Raw genomic sequence first — 20,078 nt, 5'->3', positions numbered from 1 at the left:
ACACACACACACACGTGCAGTGATCCCTTCCGCCCCGGAGCCTTCACTGTACCCTGGTACCCACAGCCACCCCAGGCAGAGAAAGAGGATGACCCCCGTTTTACATTTTACATGAGACAGTCCAAGCCCAGAGAGGCACAGTTGTTTATTTGTCCAGGGTCACCCTGAGTGAGTGGTAAGTTGGGACCAAGGAGACAGTGCTCAGCTCCCCCAGGCCACACCCAGGGTCGCTGGGCTTCATCGGGGAGCAAAGTGATAGGTGGAGTCCCCCACCCACCTTATCAGCGCCTCAACTGTCCTCACCACCCTCAGCTGGGTCACCCCTTCCCCCCACCTCCCACTCCCAGCTCCGCGACTCACTCCAGCTCCTCCAGGTGGAGGCAGTGGCTCAGACCCGATGTCAGGTGGACCAGGCCCTCGGACCTCACACAGCTGCAGGTCAGCCTGTGGGGGTCAAAGGGCAGCAGGTCAGGTAGGGGCTGTGGATCTTGAGAACCCCGAATGCCGGTAGCAGAGAGCAAGGAGGAGGGGTGCGGCGGGGGGGAAGGGGCCCTCCTTCCCTTCATAAACCTCCCTGCCACGGAATCATTAAGCTGAGGTATAGCTTGGAGGCAGGAGCATGGACTAGTTGAGCATTTCCCTAAACCATATCCAGGTAGCAACTTCACAATGTAAGCCACGAAGTCTAGCTAGCTACTATCTTTGACCATGAGCTCTGCCTCTTTAGTTCAACAGCAAAAGCGAGTAGCAAGTAAACGGACACCTTCTCCTTGATGCGTTCAGTTGGATTCAAAGAGAACGAAAAGTTAGAAAAGCTCCATTTCGCAACCATCATACTGACACTTGACCCAGGCAAGAATTATCAATGGAGGTTGAAATCTGTAGATTTCAGATGGAAATGTGAGGAAGGACAGGATGTTTACACAGTCTTAAAGTATCGCCCTACAAGATACAGGTTAAGTAGAAAGGGGAAAACAGTCGCCTTGCAAGGGAAGAAACCTGGCAGCCACCAGCTTAATCAGGTGATCCCAGTTCCCCGTCACCAGTCAGGGGACAAAGAGACAACATGTGCCTCCAGGGAAGAACACAACATCACCTCTGTGATATTTCTGTTCCACGCGCAGAACATAAATCTGAACATGAGGAAACATCAGAGCCAAACGGAAGGACGTTTTACAAAATCACTGGCACGTAAATGTCATGACAATATCATGCGCGACAAAGAAGGCCTAAGGACCCTTCCAGATTGTCAACTAGTGTTGGCAAATAACAACTAAGTGCAGTGCGTGATCCTCGGTGAAATCCAGGACTAGGAAAAAAATGCAACAAACAACATTATGGGGACATTTGGCAAAACGGGCACAAAAACGCTAGTTCTGATAACAAGCATGTGCCAATGTTACATTTCCTGCATTTTACACTTTCACTGGGTCATGGGAGAGCATGTTCTTGTTCTTAGGAGATTCCCTGAAATAGTAAGGGGGGAAGGGGCAGGTTTATGCAACTGCTTCCAAATGGCTCAGAAAAAAGAGAGAGGGAGAGAGGAGAAGAGCAGAGAGGAGGGATGAGGAAGGAGGGATGAGGAAGGAGGGAGGAAGGGAAAAAGAGCAAAGGTGAAAAAATATTGACAAGGGGTGAATTTGGGAAAATGGTATATGGAACCGCTTCTCGGTCTTTTATTAGTTTGCGATTATTTCAAATAGTAAAGAAAAAGAAAAAGAGAAAGCGTTGGAAAGGAAATCGTTCTCTGCCATACGGCCATGTGGATGACCACACACCTTGACTTTCCAGAGCCATGGAGTGGACCCAGCCCCCAGGGTGGGGGCGCAGAGTTAGTTCCTCTGAGCCCAGGGCTGGGGAGGGCGGGAAGTGCGGGGCCAGAGCAAGAGGGTGCAAGGGGGCGCATGAACATCTTGTCTGCATACCGGAATGTCTTCAGCTCAGAGAGGGAAGGCAGGAGGCTCTGCAGCAGCAGGGAGCTGGTGTCGCAGAGGTTCACCTGGGACAAGCTGAAAAGGCGCAAGCATATTCGGGAGGATTTCAGATGGGATGCTCCTCAGGGAACATCCATCACATAGAGATGGGGAGGCCAAGAGGGGGAAAAGAGCCACCCAAGAGTTCCCAGTGGGGGCACCTACGCCACCCTGGAGCTCTCCTCAACGGGCCAAGTATGATTCTCTCCTACTTGGGGAAGCAAGAAGGCCACGGAAAGCAGTGCTGCCCCAGGCTCTGCTCCTCCCCATCACAGACTGGCCAGCCTCTCCCATGTGGCCTGGGGAGGGGGGACTGGGTACGGGGGTGACCAGAGACCTCGGGACCCTAGGAGGTGTTTCAGGGTTCTGACCTGAGCTGCCGCAGCCTGGCACATGTCTCCATCAGCTGCCAGACAAGAAGATTGTGGTGGGTCCCAAGGTCACAATGAGCCAACCTGGAGGTAGATAGGGAGGCAGCAGTTTCTGAACACCTGGGTTACTGTTGGGGACTCAGTCCCTGCCTACATGGAGCTTACCTTTTAGGGATAAATAAATGCTAATGAAATAAAGTCCCACAACTTTCTATTCATTTATGGGAAGTGCTATGAAGGAGAGGTCCAGATGGGGCAGCTGGTATGGCTGTGCAGGTTGTTCACCACACAAGGGGACCCAGCCAAGAAGGTGAGCTGGGGCCGAGTTCCAGCTATGATCTATTTCCCAGAATGTACACATGCAAGGCTGTGCATTCACCTAAAAGGGGTGATGTTTTAGTTTCCAAAATGTGCTGCATGGATTCGGGGTGCTGTGAATCCAAGCATCTGTAGGAGTGGACCACGGGAGAACCTGATTCTTTCTGGGGGTTCAGAGGGGCCTTCCTGAAGCAGTGGTGTTTAAGCTGAGACCTGGAGAATGGGGTGGGGGGCGGGTAGCCAGGTGAATCAGAAGGAAGAGGGTAGGGGGAGAGAGAACATTCTGGTCCAGGAAGAGCCTGTGCAAAGGCCCTGAGGTCAAAGGGAGCGAGGTGGTGTTGGAGGAAGTGAAAGATGGTGGGGGTGACTGGAGCTGAGACTAAGATCTGGGGTGGGGATGGAGAGCATGGAGAGGCAGGTTGGGCCGGCTTTCACTGGCCACCTAGACACTTTGGACATCAAAGGACTCTGAGCGACGCATGAGAAATATTGATCAGAAGCAGCAGGTGCCCCCACCCCTACCCCACCGCCAGCCACTCGTCTGGGGGTCCAGGTACTAGGTCCCACCTGAGGGCCACGGCCTCTGGGTTCTCCTGGCGGGGAAACTCCAGCTGGAGACAGAGTTGCTGCTGGGCCTCGGCAATGCTGAGGAGGGAAGGGGTAGCCAGCGTGAGGGCTGCAGCTGTCTCCCATGGAGGCTGAGCTCCGGACTGAGGCTGCCAATCGACTGACTCTAAGCTCCCAGACCCGGTAGGGACCAGACTCGGGGCAGCGGGACCCCACAGCCTCTGCTCTTAGCTGCCCTGTGTCATCTCTGTGGCCTCCGGTCATAGAGCCACACTGCACGTTACTGTCATCCAGGGGCCGCTACCAGGCAAGCGGCACGGCTCCGGGCTGTGCACCCCCGTGATCCAACGGCTCTTTGCATCCGAGGCTGCCTTCCTCTTTCTGGCACGGTGGCCTCATTACTGCATAAGTCACGACACGTGTGTGTAGCCCCTGCCATCTTGGGGATCCAGAGAATTTGCTAGTGACAGAGCTGTTAGCCCACAGGCCAAGAGATCGATGTCTAGGGTAGGGACGGTCCCAACAGTCTTGAAAAGATGAAGCATTCAGGGCGGCCTCCTCCCTCGACTCACCTGATTTCCGTGATGTTGCCTGAGGCCTGGGTGCAAACTTCCAGCAGGGCGAGGACCCCGGCTTTGCCTACCCATGGTTCCTCCACCCTGTCACAGAAGCAGAAGGAGATGAAGGTCCCCCAGGCTGAGCAGGGGAGGGCGTGGGAGGAGGGCCAAGGAGGCTTTTTGGTTTGACTTATTTAAAAACTATAAAATTACACAACCACGCACAAACATAAAACAGGAAATTAACATCATCCTTGTTCCGACAGTTACTGTAACAATCCTAACAGAAAATATTCTTTTTTAAACAATAGTTTTAGACTTAAGGAAAGGCCTATATAGCATCATGTGGCAAAGATAAGGAAATAAAATTGTATATAAAACATCCCAATTTGTATTTAAAAAAAAGAAGGGGTGCCTGGGTGGCTCAGTTGGTTAAGCATCTGACTTCGGCTCAGGTCACGATCTTGGGGTTCATGAATTCGAGACGAACGTCGGGCTCTGTGCTGACAGCTCAGAGCCTGGAGCCTGCTTCTGATTCTATCTCTGTCTCTTTGTCTCTGTCTCTCTCAAAAACAAATAAACATTAAAAAAATTTTTTTATGTTTATTCATTTTTTTTGAAAGAGAGAGACAGAGCACAAGCAGGGGTGGGGCAGAGAGAGAGGGGGCGGGGGACACAGAATCTGAAGCAGGCTCCAGACTCTGAGCTGTCAGCACAGAGCCCGACATGGGGATCGAACTCACGAACTGTGAGATCATGACCTGACCCGAAGTTGGATGCTCAACCGACTGAGCCACCCAGGTGCCCTAAAATAAATAAACATTTAGAAAAAAAATTTAACAAGGAAAAATATGAGAGGGGAGAAAACATGGAGAGAAACAGAAAGACAGAGATACAAGAAAAATATATTAAATGCTAAGGCTGGTTGTTTAGACGGTAGAATTCTCACAAATGGTTTTTCCCCTTTTTCCTTAGTTTCCAATATTTTCCAGACTTTCTACAATGTGCATGCACTAATTTAGAAGCAGAAAAAAAAAAGAGTTGTTTAAACTATTTCTGCTTTTGAAGTTATGTTGAATTTTTTTTTTCAAAGTACTATTTTTCTTATGTTCATCTGGATTTTCCACAAATCTCTACGAGTATGTGTTATTTTTAGGGAACGGAAAGTTTTCATTTAAAGCATTATTTTGGGTGCTCCAGCAATTCTGGGTATATACCCAAAAGAATTGAAAGCAGAGATACAAAGAGAGATTTGTACACTCATGTTCACAGTGACTAATACAGTCACCGTATTGGCCACAGTCACTGTGGCCAAAAGGTGGAACAGCCCAAGGGTCCACGGACGGATGAATAGATAGATAAACAAGATGTGGTATGTCCCTACAATGGAACGTCAGCCAGCCTTTTAAAGGAAGGAAATTAATGGGGAGCCTGGGTGGCTCTGTCAGTTGACAGTCCTACTTCAGCTCAGGTCATGATCTCGCGGTTCGTGAGTTCGAGCCGCGCGTCGGGCTCTGTGCTGACAGCTCAGGGTCTGGAGCCTGCTTCCGATTCTGCGTCTCCCTCTCTCTCTGGCCCCCACCCCCACTCACGCTGTCTCTCTCTCTCTCTCCCTCAAAAATAAACATTAAAAAAATTTTTTTAATAAAATAAAAGGAAGAAAAGTCTGACATGTGCTACAACATGGATGAACCCTGAGGATCCTGTGCTCAGTGAAATAAGCCAGTCACAAAAAAGATAAATACTGTACAATTCCACTTATAGGAGGGACCTAGAGCAGTCAAATCCATAGATTCAGAAGGTAGAATGGTAGTTCCCCAGGGGCTGGGGAAGGGGGAAATGGGGATTTGTTCAAGGGGCATGAAATTGCAGTTTTTCAACCAAAGAGGTGGGGTTGAACAACAACCTGAATGTACGTAACGCTCCTGAACTGTGCCCTTAAAAATGGTTAAGATGGTAAATTTCACGTTATGCGTATTGTGCCGTAATTAAACAAGGATGTTATTTCGGGGAACAACCAGACTCACACGCCTCATCACTGGCTGTGCTGAGAGGTGCACAGCACTGGCCACGAAGGAAGTTTTTGGACACAAAAATGCAACTGAATCTCACGGAGCCTCTTCTGATGTAACTTCCATTCCAGGAAAGTCAGGGATTTAGAGGAACAAACACAGTGACGTCACAGAGCCGGCAAGGGAGTCTACAGCGCACGGCTGGTTTTGTCCACAGGTCACTGGCATAAAAGAGGAAAGTGGGGAAGGGGATACAGATTAAGAGTCCTAAAAGCCCCCCCATGCCAACACGGACCTTGCCTGGATCCTGGGTCCAACGAGCCAGCTGCCCCATTTGGGGACGATGGGAATTTTCAGACCGGATTGGGTAATCACGACACTAGGAACTGCCACTGACTTTCCTGGATGTCCTAATTCAACCGTGATTATGTACAAAATGTCCTCATATTTAAAGATCCATGGTGAAATATTTAGGAGTAATATTTTTTTTTAATTTTTTTTTTAACGTTTATTTATTTTTGGGACAGAGAGAGACAGAGCATGAACAGGGGAGGGGCAGAGAGCGAGGGAGACACAGAATCAGAAGCAGGCTCCAGGCTCTGAGCCATCAGCCCTGAGCCCGACGCGGGGCTCGAACTCACGGACCGTGAGATAGTGACCTGAGCTGAAGTTGGACGCTTAACCAACTGAGCCACCCAGGCGCCCCAGGAGTAATATTTTATGGGATCTATGGCTTATTTGGAAACACTGTAGCCAGAAAAAACAAAATTAAGATACGAAACAAATATAGAGAACCCTGAACATCTGTCAAGCCCAGGTGATAAGAACATGGGTCTTCAAAATTAGTCTACTTTTTAGTATCTTCAACGCTTTTCTGAAAGTTTTAAAATGATCATAGCAAACATGCACACATGGTATTAGTTATATATTATTATTTTTTAAATGTTTAATGTTTATTTATTTTTGGGAGAGAGAGAACGAGTGCGAGCAGGGGAGGGGCAGAGAGAGAGGGAGACGCAGAATCCGAAGCAGGCTCCAGGCTCCGAGCTGTCAGCACAGAGCCCCACGCGGGGCCTCGACCACGAGATCATGACCTGAGCCGAAATCGGATGCCTAACCAACTGAGCCACCCTGGCACCCTGTTATATATTATTTTTGACCTCAGCCGGGTGTCCTTGGGGGTTTCCTTTTTTTCTTATGTTTCGAAGCATAGGCCCCACCTCAAGGAGGGCGGCTTCTCTGTGTGCTAAGGGGGTTTCTGGGACCACTGTCAGGATCCAAGTGGTGGGGTTTGGGTGCAGGAAATGGCTGGGGCCACAATCCCGGGGGGCCCATCCTCCAGTAGCCACCCTGACCCCATTCACGCCACAGCCCCCTCCCAGGGCCACAAAGGAAGACAATACCTGAGATTGAACAGTCCCACGGGCCACCTCACCAGACTCAGGAGAACAGTCAGCTGCTTCAGGCCCAGGCAGCACTGAGTCAGCCTGGGGACAGAGGTCCATTACTGGGGTGGCTCTCACAGGGAGTCCCTGTCCCTTCACCTCCCTTGTGCCGGGTCACTCACGTGAGCGCTGTCGGCTTCAGGGCCTGGTTCAGGCCGGTGGCCAGCCTGGGCACGTGCTCTGGCCTGAAACTGCACTGGCTCAGCCTGAGGGCAGAGGGGAAGGGGCAGAGCCCAGGTGAGGCCTGTGGGAGCTGTTGTCCTGCTTCTTCCTGTCTGCCCCAGGGTCTATGGGGAGCCCCACCCTGAGTGCAAAGGCCTGGAAGCCAGGCCTCAGAACGGGCCAAAGGGGCAGTTCTTGCTCTGGGAGCTTCCGGTCTCCTGGGAGAGATCACCACCCCCACCCGGACCCCGCCAAGAAGGGGCCGGGAGTGTCACTCATTGAGCCCTGACTATATGCCAAGCTGTGTGCCCGCCTCTGGGTACACCGGGTAGGCTCGCCTTACGTGCAGTATCTCGCGGAATTCCAAGCACATCGTTTACAGGCAAAGAAAACAACTAACCCGGGGCGCACAGCTGGTGAGCGGTGAGGGCAGAATCGGGTTGCAGTCCGGGTCAGCCTGACTCCAGACCCCAGGCCTACCTACCGCCGCAGCCCTACTCCCCAGTACGGCTTTACTCCGGGCTCCCTTGGAGGGAGGAGGCCTGGGACTCTGGCGGGGGGCCCACCCTCCTGGCACTCTGGCCCTGGGTGGCCCAGGGCAGTTCACTCCCAAGGGACAACAACGAGGCTTCCATGAGAGGCTGACATCAGCTGCACGTTAAAGGACAGGGGGAACTTTATCTCAGAAACCACAGGGAAGACAGTGTCAGGCTGAGTGCCCCGTGGGAAGGAAGATTCAGCGGGCCATGTGTGCTCTGAACAAGGAGTGAAGGTCCCGTGGGCTGAATGTGTGGGTGCATGTGTGCTGTGTGTGTGTGTGTGTGTGTGTGTGTGTGTGTGTGTGGTGTGAGTGTGGTGTATATGTGTGTGATATTGGGGGGCGAGGAGGAACACAGTAGGAAGTGGCAGCTAGATCAGACTGTGAGGAAAAGGCCAAGCTGAACAACTTGAACCCTATTCTGGGGACACTGGGAGCCACCAAAGGGCTTGGCACGATGGAAAGGGCACAGTCCGACGTGTGCTGGGAGATCCCTCTGGCTGCTCGGAAGTGAATGGATTGGGGGAGGCCTGGCCAGAGGCCGTGGACCAGTTCAGAGGCCATGATCACAGCTGAAGAAAGACATATAGGGGAAGTGACCCAAGACAGTGGTGGTGAGGCCAAGAGGGAGTGAGCCCAAGGCTACTGGTGGGTAATAACAACTGATAGCCAGGCCCTTTCCGAGCACTTTACGCTTATCAACTCATCTAATCCTCATAATAACCCCAAGGGTCTGTCTTACTATTATTCCCATTTTACAGATGAGGGACTGAAACAGAGAGGTTAAGTCACTTGTTCAAGGTCACCTGGCTGGGATTTGCCTTCAGGTGGCTCCAGAGTCTGAGCTCTTAACCACGATACTCAGAAGCTTCCGGACTTAAGACGTGGCTAAGAGGCGCAAATACAACGCGAAGGCCTGGCCGCAAGGACTGGAGGTGTGGGGGGCCTGGGGGCAGATCTGGGGGAGGCAAACCCAAGCTGTGAGCATGACGCTGGGTGTCTGACGGAGGAAAGGGCCCAGCGAAGGAGGCACGGAGGCTGCCACGGGGTCAGCCCCTTCTTCCCCATTCCCTCCCCTTTATCCTCACCCCAGACCAGGAATTACCGTAATGTCTTCCCGGCCTCCTCCTGTCGGGAGAAGTGGATCCAGAAGCTTTGCTCAGAGCCCAGGCTGCAGAGAGAAGGGTGTGGGAGGCCCAGCATCCTGAGACCCAGACACCAGGGGGTACACCAGGGAAGGGGGCTGGGCCCGCAGGGGGAAGGCAGACCAGAGGTGACCCCCAACCCACTCTGTGAGGGACACTGAAGCCCGGCCTTCTCCATCCTGTGACCTCCCTGGTCCCTATGTCACGCAGGCCTCAGAGGATGGAAACTATGATCCCCCATTCAGTGAATGCTGAAAGGGGCACAAGTTGCCCCAAGTCACACAGAGGGCTGCTAAGCGTGGGCCCTTTGCTTCTCCCCCCCATCAGCAAGTGGCACCAATCTCTTACTTCACGGAGGCCTCCCGGACGCGTGGGCAGGAGGGGAGAGTCTTCACCAGGCACAGAGCACCTTCCACGGAGATGCTGTTGTGACTCAGACTGGAAGAGGAATGAGGCTCAGGATGGGGGCGCACCTCAGGGCAGCCCTGCCCAGCCCCCCTGTCTCCTCTCTTCCAGCTGTCATCTCTGGGAGGAGAGTCCTCAATGTCCAGATGCAGACTCTGAGGTCCAGAGAGAGGCCAGAGGGGCACTATCCCTGGCGGGTCAGACACCGGGCCCTGAGTCCTCAGGAGTTGGGGCTGACACAGGGTCCTTGTGGTCTGAGACAGGGCTGATGAGGCCAGGCCAGCAGCTCCAGCCCCAGGGGCTCAGGGAAACCCAGAGCCCAGCTCAGTTGCCTAGCGACCTGCTGTGTCTGGGCTCCGGCCACCACTCTGTGGGTCACTGGGGTATCGGCTGAGAGTGTGGGTGACTTCCTAGGGGCCCTCCCTGCTGTGGGAACATCTCCAAATCTGTGTCCCGTAGAGTTAGTCAAGGGGAGCTGCAGGGACAGGATGGACCAGAGCCAGGACAGCTGGTGTCCTGCATCAGCTGGTTAGAGACAAACTGTCACTTCCCTGTCCCAAAGTCAGCTTGGGTCACCACGCTTTAGTTACAGCTTCTCCTGGATGCCTGGTGGGGGCTCTCTCTATGGTGGGCAATGAGGGAGAGAGGGGCGGGTGTGGGGCTGTCCCCCAGGCTGTTCATCACTTACTCAAGAGAAGCGGAGATGGGCAACTGAGGCAGACATTCCAGTAGGCACTGGAGCCCGTCATCACCCAGCAGGTTTGCTGAGAGGCTGCGAGAGGCAGGAAGAAGTCGGTGGGGGTCAGACGCGCCCCCTCGGCCGGGGCCTTTCTCTTCACGGTTACTATCACTGCTACCCAACCCACACAGGACTGCTTCCGTGCCAAGGTCACCATCACGCTGTCGCTGTGGCGGGACAGCACCGTGCCCACCTCCATCGCACCATCCTCTCTGGCACCCCCTGCACAATCGCCCAGCACACAACAGCTCCTGCACTGCCCACTACCGCCCCCTGACCAGCACCGCAGGCTGGGGTCACCTCACCTACTGGGGCCCCCGGGCCTCCAGCAGCCTCCCCAGAGTTACAGAAAAACGAACTTGCCTTTACTGTGCCCTTGGCCCACATCAGTTGAGAACCGCAACTTTTGCACAAGAGTAAATTCAGGAAAAAGAAAGATGTTTGGAGGCCGCGTTTACCCAGGAGATTTCTTCTTTTAATTCGGGAATGTAATATCGGAAATTGCACTTGAATACTTTATTTGCCCTCACTGAAGCCTCCTATGGTTTTAGCTACAGTTGCAGGAACAGTATGATCAGCAGGCCTGGAATATCTGATTCTTGTCTTGCATCTTTGAACTCATTTTGTCCCTGATGATGACTCTTTTGAGGCTTGTCTTTTTCGGAGAGACTTTAAAAATTAAAAATCAGTGTGTCTCATAAAGCCACTTGATAAAGTAATCTTTACAATTAGAAAAATTTCCCTCCACAATGAAAAACAGGAAAACTCAAAGCTGTACTGCTGATTTACCTAATATGTGATTTCCACCAGCCCCATTTCTCTTATCAACATCACAATAGGAATTTAAAGTGTGTGTGTGTGTGTGTGTGTGTGTGTGTGTGTGTGTGCGCGCGTGCACATGTGCTTTTAGACAGCTCTCTTTATGTCCCACTGGTCCTAAGCTGGACACCTAGCAGTTGTGAGCAAAGACTGCATCATCCTAGCTATGTGACCTTGGCAAGTCCTTAAATCCTCCCTGAACCTCAGTCCTCTCATCTATAAAATAGGGGACAATAGCACCTAGGGTTTGGGGAGGGTAAAAAGAATACGTAAAGCACGTAGCACAGTGGAGAGAGTGCTCAGGAGGTGTTACCGATTTTAATTTTTCTACCCATCTGGGGGTTGTGCTACTTGGGCACCCAAGACAGGTCATACAGGTGCCACCTCTCAACAATATAAGGGCCCATGAGGCCTCACCCCAGCTGGCTCCCGGACCCTCCTCAGGCTGAGCCATCTGGTACCTTTAACCACTTGCCAGGCAGACCAAAGGATCCTTCGTTTTGGTTCCCATCTGCCAGCAGAACTCCAATGTCTTATCATCGTGAGGCCAAGGGGCTCTTACAGCCCTGTTCTGAAGAGCTCCCCAAATTAGATCAAGGGGCGCAAGCTGAACTAGCTCCACCATGGCAAGAGTAGGGGGTGGAAGAAATAAATGGGTACAGGGAAATTTTATGAACGTGACCCAGGATGCGTCCCAGGCATCCCTGATAGCTGGCCCTGAGAGGTGTTGTGTGCATGAACACACACACACACACACACACACACACACACACACACACACACAGTTTTATTGCCACCCAGGCACGTGCTCCCATGCTCCTCTCCCTCCTCCCCCACCCCCCACTTACTCCAGCTGGTTGAGGTCCTCGCATTTGCTCAGCAACCAACACAGCGGCTCCATATGCTCCCGACTGAGGGCACAGTCCATGAACCTGCTGGAGGAGGGGGAACAAGCCTGAGGAGGGGGGCACTGACTCATCCTGGGTGTGGCCTCCGAGTTCCCACAGGGCCTCACCCAAGGTTGGATTCTCTGGAACTGTCCATCATCCACCACTTCCGCCTGGCTCACAGCAGAGCTCACCTGGCGCTCACAGGCTCCCTCTGGGGAGGTGGCTGTCAGAGCGTGGTCCCTGACGAACCACACCCGCAACACTTGGGAACTTGTCCAGATGCAAATTCTAGGAAACCAGCCCAGACCCACTGAACCAGAAATCGTAGAGGCAAGGATCTCCTGGTGGCTCTGATTGAACCTCAAGTTGGAGAACTACAGCTCTTGGGGTCCTGTTAGTGACCAGATGTGCAGGGTGGGGCGGAGGAGAAGTGGGGGTCGGGGATGTCTGCTCTTGCCTTTGATATTGGAATTTAGGTGAAGAGAACTCAGAGGTACAAACTCCCAGTTATTGAAATAAATAAGAATAAATAAGTCAAGAGGATGAAAAGTATGGCATAGGGAATATAGTTAGTAATGTTGTAATGTTGTATGGTGACAGATGGTGACCGTACTTATCACGGGGAGGACTGCCTAATGTACAGAGTCATTGAATCTCTAGGTGGTACACCTGAAACTAATACAACACTGTAGGTCAACTATACTTTAATTAAAAAATGAATAAATAAATAATGAGACTACACAAAAAGGTAAATGAAGGATCTGTAACCAGCCAGCAACTTAAAAAAAAAAAAAAAAAAGAAAGAAAAAAAAAAGAAAAGAAAAGGAGGAAGCATCTTAAAACGAGAAAGTACCTAAAATCAATATCTCAAATTTTTATCACTGGTCCTGCCCTTCATGATCTTTTCCCTGTTCCTAAATTCCTTATTATAGTATTATTCACTTCCGATTTTTAAATCAGCTCATTCTTTTGACTAGACGCATTTATTATAAAAGGAAACCCTATTATCATTCACTCAAATGGAAACCTTACACGTGGTGCCACAAACAGACCATAAGCACAAGAATGCATGAAATGAGAGCAAAATAGCATCATTAAATTTGAGCCAGAATTTCCTGGACGAGGGCTGTCTCTCTCTCTCTCTTCTTATTAAAAAGGGGGCTCAGCAAACATTAGAGTCAGGCCACCGCCCAAGCTCGACTTCCTCTTGGCCTTAATCACATCAAGAGTCAAAAAGGGAATAGTGACCTCATTGAGGGGCTCGGTGATGATGAACTACTCTGCCAGCTGCCCCGCCCCCTAGAAAACCATCCCATCCTGTCTCTGTTCTACATTTTGGAAACCGCTGACTTAGAAGCTATCAAGGCATTCTAGAAGTCAGGGTCGTGTTGGGCTAGATCAGGACGTGGAAAACTACGGCCCAAGGCCACCTGCGTCTTGCAAGCTAAGAATAATGTTTCCGTTTGCAAATCGTTGAGTAAAAAAACCAAAAGAAGAATATTTCCTGACACAAAATACACGAGATGCAAGTCGCAGGGTCTGTAAACGATAGAGGAGTTTTCTGGCACGCAGGCATGTGCCCTGGTTTACATATTGTCTCCGCTGCTTTCAAGCTACAAAGGCAGGGTCAAGTAGCTGTCGCAGAGATTGTGTGGCCTGCAGAAACCCAAAGTCTTTACAATCTTAACTTTTTACAGGAAAAATCTGTCCATCGCTGGGCTAGGAGCACTGCAGACCTTCTCGGGTTCGAATCCCGACTGCCCCCTACTGCCAACTGACCACAACTGTGAGGCTTACAGGGCAGTAATGTGCAAAAGGCTATAGAATGGCACCCTGCAGATATTCAACGTATCTTGATTCTTCTGTTTATTCTCACTTCACGAGTGGGGAGGCTGGGGCCCACAGGAGAAGGGTCTGGTCCAAGATCTCTCGGTGAGCCAGTGGCATCAGCTACCAGAAACATGATTTCTGCACTTGAAGGCTGTCCTCTTGCCTCGTCATCCTGCCTCCGGTGCAGCACCTCCTCCCTCGTACCCAGGCAATCACAGAGCACTGGTCCAGGAGTCAGCAGGGGAAGGACACTCACATCTGTAAGTGCTTCACGCTTTACACACTGTCTCAGTTAATCCTTGCAAACATCCTGGCAGTTCCTTTGCAGCTGCGGAAGCTGGGCGTCACAGAGGTTAAGGAGCTTGCCCATGGCACCAGGCCCTGTGGAGCTGTGATTTAAAGCCTGGTGGGCAGGTTAGGAAGTACTTTTCCTTGGACCAGGCCCCTGAGCTCTGGTGTAGTCTGACAGGTACTCCTTATTTGCCTTTGATAAAGCTTGGTCCTCTCTGGCCCTCTGCTTCTCTATGTCAGAGGAAACAAGCCTCCTTGCAGGGACCTTTCAAGGGGATGCTCTACAGCTGACAATCTGTATCCAGTTCTGGGCATCCAGGAGGCAGGTCTTCTTGTCCCCAATACCTACCGGCTGCCAGGGCACAATTCCAGGGACTTACCCACAGTACTCGCCTTTCTGCTCCTCGCTAGACCTGAAGCGCAGGGTTGTGTGATACAGGGACCTGGAACGGACAGCACCTGAGTCAGCCACCCTTGGCTACAGCCTCAGGGGGCCTCCTGGGGCGGGCTTCCTTCAGAAGCCAAGCCTCTGACTTGACTTTTACCGTCTCCATCCAACCCCCACACACCTACCAGACCCTAGGCACAACCCTCCAAGACGAGACCCAGTTGTCCTAGGGCAATGCCCACCTGAGATCCACCTTCTGAACCTGCGGGCACAGGCCGAAGAGGTCGGCCAGCATGAGGGGGCTCCTTGGGGACAGCCTTGTCTCACTCAGCCTGGGAAGGAAAGGAGTGGGACCATATGTGAGCAGGTAGGAGCCAAGCAAGAGCGGACAAGGAACCTGGATGGGCTGGAGGGGAAAGAGAAAAAAAGGATGGGGAGGGCTGGCGGGCCAGCAAGGCGATAAGAAAGAAGGCAGGGCCTCAAGAGGGACAAATAGGAGCTTAGAGTCAAGGAGACTTGGGTTTGAGCCCCAGTTCTGCTTTTCGTCTGTGTGTCCTTAGACACATCACTTAACCTCTCTAAGCATCAGCTTCCTTCCCTAGAAAAAAGGACTATTCATAGACCTTCTTCTAGGGTGTCGTGAGGGCCTCATCCTATCAAACTTGTGCACTGCCTGGCACGACACCCAGGCTTGTTTTCTTATTATATTGTTTCTTCCCTCAAGCATGGACCAAACAGGCCAGTCCTGCTGACAGGGAGTGGGAGGTGCTAGGCCCTTCGAGTCGTTTCTCAGTGATTTGGGGCTAATTTGTTGGTGTTGGGGGCTGTCCTGTGGGGTGTTTAGCAGCATCCCAGACCTCTATTCGCTAAACACCATTCGTAGCTCCCCCTCTCACCGCCCGCCTCCCTCTGCCATGACCAACGGAAATATCTCCGTTGCCATATATTCCTGATGGGCAAAATCACCCCTGGCTGTGAACCCCCATCTTCCAGAAAGCGAGATGGCTCCATCTTGCCCTCAGAGGCATCCTTGGTGCTTCCATTTCCCTTGCCCCACAAACTCTTTATCAGCTTGTCGCGTCTGTTCCATTCTCAAGTTCTACCCTGGATCTGCCTACTTCTGCCCTGGCCCCCAATCCCCAGCCCGCACCATCTCCGACCCTGTAGAGCCTCTTCCCTGCTCTCACTTCCACTCTTGTCCTCTAACCCCTTCTCAACCCAGCAGCCAGACTGAACTTTTGAAAACACACATCATTCCTCTGCCTTTCAAGCCCCCTTGGACACAAACCCCCAAGCTCCTCCCCATGGTTCCCAGGCCCTGTGTTGTCTGGTCCAGGTCCCTCTCTCTACCTCCCACCTGGCAACTCTCCCTGCCTGCCCCAGGGTGCTGGCCGCATTGCCCTTCTGGCTGATCCTTGAGCCCACCAAGCTTAATCTTGCCTCAGGGTCTCACATGTGCTCTTCCCTCTACTTGGAATGCTGTTCCCTTCTCTTCACAAGCCCGAATAGTCCCTTTTGTCCTTCAGGCCTAACCTTAGCATCCCTTCTTAGAGGTATTCCCCGACTACCCTCACCATTGCAGACGCTCTTGACCACGTTACCTAGAAAAATGCCTCATCACTGTCTGAATTTGTGCTTTTACTCACTTATTGTCCAGCTCCCTCTACCACAAGGTAAGCAAGCTCCAAGAAGACAAGGACCTAGCCTTTCTTGCCCCCTCTTTGCTGTGTCTCCAGCCCTCCAAACAGTGCCTGGCCCACTATGGATTGAGTAATACAAAGCGTGAGCCCTGGTGAGGGACAAGCTGGCCACCTCATTCCAAAGACGGATGAGAGCTGGGGCCGATGCTGTGTGACTTGGGCATGGAGAGGTCTCTCTCTGGTCTGGAGTCTCCCACCTGTTCATGTCAGCCTGCCACTTTTTGTGTCCAAAGGAGCCCTTCCCATTGTGGGTGCCGTGGGTTGAGCCGCCTCTGGAATGTCACACGTCTCCTCCTTCCCGTCCCTACAGGACTCAGGGATAAGCAAGATCCTGGATGTGAAGCGAGCCGTCTCAGGCATCCCAGAGCCTTGGCGTTAGTACTTATGTTGCTGTTATTAATGGTATGATTTAATTTCCTGTTGTATTTTTCCATCTCAGCTGCAGCTGCCTTCCCCCCTGCTAGAAGAGTATTTAAAGTAAATCCTTTTTAAATTCTAACCAGTCTGAGCCAAAATTAGAAAGTGGAGTTTTAAATACTTTCAAGAATGCTGCTTAAGTTACCCTTTTACGGAGTTAGATGGTGACCTTTAAACATGGGTGGGTGACATATATACAACCCACATCTGTGAAGTCCCTTTCTAGGAGTTGGTGACCTTTTTGTGGGCAAGACATACAAGAGCCCATTTGTCACAGACTTTCCGTTCTTCAAGGCGCCTGTAGAAGAAGGCGTCTTGTTTGAGTCCCGACCCTGCAGGAGGGGTCGGGAAATATTAGTCCCATTTGTCAGATGAGGAACAGCAGGCCCAGAGTGGTCAAATAACTCCCCCGCCCCACCAAGGTTAGCAGGGTATTAGTGACGAGCTCCCGGTTGTGGCAGATAAAATGAAAGAGCCCAAGAGAAAGAGCGGCAGGCAAGGAGGGGGATGGCTTTGGAACCCAAGCCCTCAGGCCAGGCCAGGGCAACGGGGAAACCAGTCTTACTGCAGCAGGCTTAGCTGGGGGAGCCGGGGCAAGTGGTTCAGCAGGGTCTCCAGGCTCTGGTCACTCAGGACCTCACAGGACAACCTGTGAAACAAAGCATCTGAATGAGGTGGGGAGCTGTGGGGAAAGCTAGGAGCACTCCCTCACAGCCAGAGCCTTCCGGAGAGGGGTTCCCCAACGCGCTCCCTCCAAATGCTGGGCCCTTGAGGTATCATTGAGGCGGGAGGAAAAGGAAAGTCACAGAAGTTTGGAAAATGCTGGCTAAGCCAAATCCAATAGTTTCCTTTGCTGCAGGACATCTCAGAGTTTGAATATGCTGCTGTGCATCGTGAATTTCCATGGAGCTCTAACGCTTTCTCCCACATGTTGTGGACTAGCGGGATTATTATTTCGAGGGCCATGAAGATTGGTGCTCGGCGGAAGACACGTGTTAAGAAGAGAATGCCCCCTTAACCCGTGATAAAGTAATAGTGGAAGGTCAGGCCTGCAGCACGTCAGCAAAGGATCTGAGATGCCTGGGTCTCTGTCAAAACCGGACCGAACAGCTGATCATTGTCAGGATAATTTGTCGCCACCAGGTCCGCTTAGGGGAAATGCTAGGTACCCACCCTTCGGGGTCTGCTCTGGCTACAGGACTCGGGCAAACAGGGTGTCTAAGTGCCCTGGGATTTACATAGCCTCCCCAGGTCTATGTCTGTCCCTTCTCTCCTCTGTCCCTGTTCCTTTGTGCCCTGCAGACCGCTTTTTCCTCTCACTGGGCCCTCCAGGGGCCTGGCCCAAGCCGCTGCATTATTTGCTGGTTGGGAGCTACCATGGGAGAGGCAGCCTCTGATTCTGGAGCTGGAGCCTCAGGGCCAAACCTCTGCCAGGGTCCAGGCACCTCTACACCCTCTGTCCCAGGATAGGGCCAAGGGCTCCAAGCATTGGCGGAATAGGGGGTCTTCACAAAAGGCGGGTCCATCTGCAACCCCCGCCCCCCGCCCACCACACATGGTTTCTCACCAGGACCCAAATACATGGTGTTGTGGCTTCTGGTTGGGCCGATGTGGACTTTACACACTTTTTTTTTTTTAGGCAATAGAAATGTTACCCATCACAACATCTCACATGGAATACTGAAATGTTCACAAAGTAGACGTAAGGTGGTAGAATCTGGGGAGGGGGCCGGAACCCATCACCTTCCCTGGCATCCAAATTGCTGGAGTTCGGCATTAAGTACCTTGATAACAATATTCTCATACGTGGTCCCAGCACTCTACAGCTGGCAAAGCGCTTTCATGCTATAATCTCATTTTTCCAGCCACAGCTGGGGGGTGGGGGTGCTTAGACCCTCATCTGTGCTCAGACCACTGCCTGAGATAGTTTACATTGTCTCCCACTATGGCGGGTGAGCCTCAGCAGGCAGTGATGTCCAGCCACGCTTTGCTCCCTCCAGGGCCTGGTCCGGTGCCTGGTATACAGCAGGTGCTTAACAGTGAAATAATGGAAGGGTGCTTTTTGCAGTACTGGCCGCAGTGCTATAAAAAACACCACCAGCAGCAGCCTGGATGTCTGTCTAGACTCTAGAGAGGGGTGGTTGAATCGCCTGTGGCATATCCAAACTGTGGAGGGTTAATATTAAAAGGCATAAGTGTAAAAAATAGAAGGTACAGATATACAAATGTTACATAAAAACGCATTAGAAACGATCAGGATGATTAAAAATTCATGGGCTACTCCATGATTTTAATATGCCATATAGTAATGTTAATATTTTAGGTCTGATAATGGTTTTATGGTTATACAAAAAAATAAACAGTACTCACTTTTCAGTTTCGCATACTGAAATAACTACAGATGCAGTTGTAAGGTGTCTGGGAATCGCTTCGAAATAACGTCTGTGCGCGTATGTGTGTTGGGGCCGTGACGTGATAATTATTGAGGCAGGTGGAAGGGACTGAGGGCCCACTACAATATTCGCTCTACTTTTTTTTTTTTTTTGAGAGAGAGAGGGCGCTAGTGAGTGAGGGGCGGGGAGGGGGGGGAGAGAGAGAGAGAGAGAGAGAGAATCCCATGAGGGGCAGAGGAGGTGGCTGGAGAGACAAAGAGAAACGGGGCTCACCAAAAGCCAGGGCTGGACTTACCCGACACAGGGCTCAAACTGTCAAACTGTGAGATCATGACCTGAGCCAAAGTCAGATACTTAACAACTGAGCCACCCAGGTGTCCCTTATTCATTCTATTTTTATATATGTTTGAAAGTCCCCATTACAGAAGTGTGTGTGTGTGTGTGTGTGTGTGTGTGTGTTTAATAAAAAAGTAACTTCACAGTAGGGAAATCAGACAAATGGTATCTCGGCCAGGCGGTCAAGGTCAACATCAACAGTGCTAAGTCAAGTCCATAGCACGCACCTCTGAGACACGACAAGAAGGATGCTTCACTTCTGTGGTCTTCTTCCCCCCAAACCCATAACCCGAGTTCATCCGTGAGAAAAACATCAGACAAAACCAAATTGAGGGGCATTTCACAAACCATGTCACCAGTACTCCTCAAGGCTGTCAAAGTCATGAAAAATGAAGACTAAGAAACTGTCACAGACCAGATAGACTAAGGACATTGACTAACTGCATTGTGGGATCTTGGACAGGATTCTGGATCAGAGAAAGGGCCTTCGTAGAAAACTGGTGACATCCCAATCAAGCCTGGGGTGCAGTTAACAGTCCTGTAGCAAGGTTGATTTCTCAGTTGTGACAAATGTACCATGACAAGTGATATAAACAGCAGGGGCAGTGGGTGGAGGAATTCTCTGGACCAGCTTTGCAACTCTTCTGGAAATCAAGTCTTAAGCTATTCTAAAATAAATGGTTTATTAAAATGTTTACTGGCGGGGCGCCTGGGCGGCTCGGTCGGTTGAGTGACCGACTTCGGTTCAGGTCATGATCTCACGGTTTGTGAGTTTGAGCCCC

At 51.5% G+C, this 20,078-nt stretch overlaps 1 protein-coding gene across 14 annotated transcripts in view; it reads right to left on the bottom strand.

The window, feature by feature from the left end:
- The window catches only part of NLRC5 (NLR family CARD domain containing 5), an 86,095-nt gene that overhangs the window by 10,066 nt on the left and 55,951 nt on the right, over nucleotides 1-20,078 (bottom strand). For 11 of the 14 annotated variants that reach the window (XM_058709198.1, XM_058709191.1, XM_058709202.1 and 8 more), the window contains 14 exons: nucleotides 17,133-17,216; nucleotides 14,693-14,782; nucleotides 14,443-14,505; nucleotides 11,900-11,986; nucleotides 10,182-10,265; nucleotides 9,437-9,526; nucleotides 9,049-9,114; nucleotides 7,366-7,449; nucleotides 7,202-7,285; nucleotides 3,802-3,888; nucleotides 3,230-3,307; nucleotides 2,345-2,428; nucleotides 1,926-2,009; nucleotides 361-444 (listed from right to left, as the gene is read on the bottom strand). In XM_058709198.1, coding sequence (XP_058565181.1) covers nucleotides 361-444; nucleotides 1,926-2,009; nucleotides 2,345-2,428; nucleotides 3,230-3,307; nucleotides 3,802-3,888; nucleotides 7,202-7,285; nucleotides 7,366-7,449; nucleotides 9,049-9,114; nucleotides 9,437-9,526; nucleotides 10,182-10,265; nucleotides 11,900-11,986; nucleotides 14,443-14,505; nucleotides 14,693-14,782; nucleotides 17,133-17,216 — 1,149 coding nt within the window. The remainder of the gene's footprint in view (nucleotides 1-360; nucleotides 445-1,925; nucleotides 2,010-2,344; nucleotides 2,429-3,229; nucleotides 3,308-3,801; nucleotides 3,889-7,201; nucleotides 7,286-7,365; nucleotides 7,450-9,048; nucleotides 9,115-9,436; nucleotides 9,527-10,181; nucleotides 10,266-11,899; nucleotides 11,987-14,442; nucleotides 14,506-14,692; nucleotides 14,783-17,132; nucleotides 17,217-20,078) is intronic. The other 3 variants (XM_058709193.1, XM_058709205.1, XM_058709201.1) reach the window with 2 other exon arrangements.

This window comes from Neofelis nebulosa, chromosome 17 (assembly GCF_028018385.1).
Source record: "Neofelis nebulosa isolate mNeoNeb1 chromosome 17, mNeoNeb1.pri, whole genome shotgun sequence".
Classification (NCBI taxonomy): domain Eukaryota; kingdom Metazoa; phylum Chordata; class Mammalia; order Carnivora; family Felidae; genus Neofelis; species Neofelis nebulosa.
The sequence above is the reverse complement of the archived record's forward strand: the minus strand, read 5'-3'. Positions and strand labels throughout refer to the sequence as shown.